Source organism: Acanthisitta chloris, unplaced genomic scaffold, assembly GCF_000695815.1.
Source record: "Acanthisitta chloris isolate BGI_N310 unplaced genomic scaffold, ASM69581v1 scaffold15236, whole genome shotgun sequence".
In the NCBI taxonomy this organism is placed as follows: domain Eukaryota; kingdom Metazoa; phylum Chordata; class Aves; order Passeriformes; family Acanthisittidae; genus Acanthisitta; species Acanthisitta chloris.
Window position 1 is genome coordinate 22,823 of NW_008679935.1, and position 1,068 is coordinate 23,890.

Below are 1,068 nucleotides of genomic sequence, written 5' to 3' on the forward strand. Positions count from 1 at the left end.
ATACATACTCATTGGCCTCGAATATTCTCTCCTCTTTGCTCCTCTCTCCTGAGTACTCTGTTCTCTTTCGGAGTCTCTCTGGTCGTCTGTAAGGCCCAGTTTGTCCTAAAACACTCTCATCTATTTCCTTCTTAACAGTTTCTACTCCCTGAAAGGAAAAATATCCTTGTTAGGTTGGATGGTGCAGCCATAGCTGCTCTGGATGACATCAGAACATACAAACCCTCAGACATATTCTCCAAAAAAAAAAAAGGGCTTAAACAAGGCAGTTTGTTCCCAAATCCCACAGGACTTATCTCCAGGAGACATTTGCTGCTCTACTCCACAAACACAGACACCAGTGTCTCCAGTAACACATTGCAGCAGCTCAGCTCTTACAGCCTCACACCTCCCCAGGGCTGCTGAGGGAGTGCCAGACCTGCAAGACACATCTCCTGACTTCATCAGCTCCTTCCAGTGCCTCACAAGGTCTTGCTGTGGGAGTTGTGTGGTTAATTTTATCCTCAGCACAAAGCTTACACCTAACTTCCCTGTTCAGAGCTGTTCCCATGGAGCTGGACCCTGTGGAAGCCCAGGATGAGGTACCTGAGAGATGGCTTTGAAGGCTGCTGTCTTGCCCAGTTTCTCCCCTCCCTTTGTCACAGACTCTGCAGATTGTTTGGCTGTTTTGGCTGCTTCTTCCACTCCTTCTTTTATCTTCCTGCCAATGTCACTTTTACTCACTTCATCCAAACTCTGCAACAAAACACAACAGAAAAGGTCATTCCCCCTTTGTGTCCTGTCCCTCCATCCATTGTCCCAAGTCCCTCTGCAGCTCTCTTGGAGCTCCTTTAGGCACTGGAAGGGGCTCTAAGGTCTCCCAGGAGCTTCTCTTCTCCAGTCTGAACACTCCCAGCTCTCTCCAGCAGCTCCATGTCCTTATTTTGAGGCCTCAGAGCTGCAGATGGGATCTCAAGAACATCTCTTTTCCCTCTACATCCATAAGGATCATCCCCCAGCCTCCAAATCCCAGAGGAATCACTGGGTTGTGCCTGTGCTCTGACCACACTCTAAGAAACCAACCCATTC

At 48.7% G+C, this 1,068-nt stretch overlaps 1 protein-coding gene across 1 annotated transcript in view; it reads right to left on the minus strand.

Annotated features, from left to right (window-relative positions):
* TIMM44 (translocase of inner mitochondrial membrane 44 homolog (yeast)) overlaps nt 1-1,068 on the minus strand; it is an 11,467-nt gene that overhangs the window by 9,522 nt on the left and 877 nt on the right. Inside the window, exons 3-4 of the mRNA XM_009077534.1 lie at nt 586-735; nt 9-148 (exon numbers count right to left, since the gene is read on the minus strand). Coding sequence (XP_009075782.1) covers nt 9-148; nt 586-735 — 290 coding nt within the window. The remainder of the gene's footprint in view (nt 1-8; nt 149-585; nt 736-1,068) is intronic.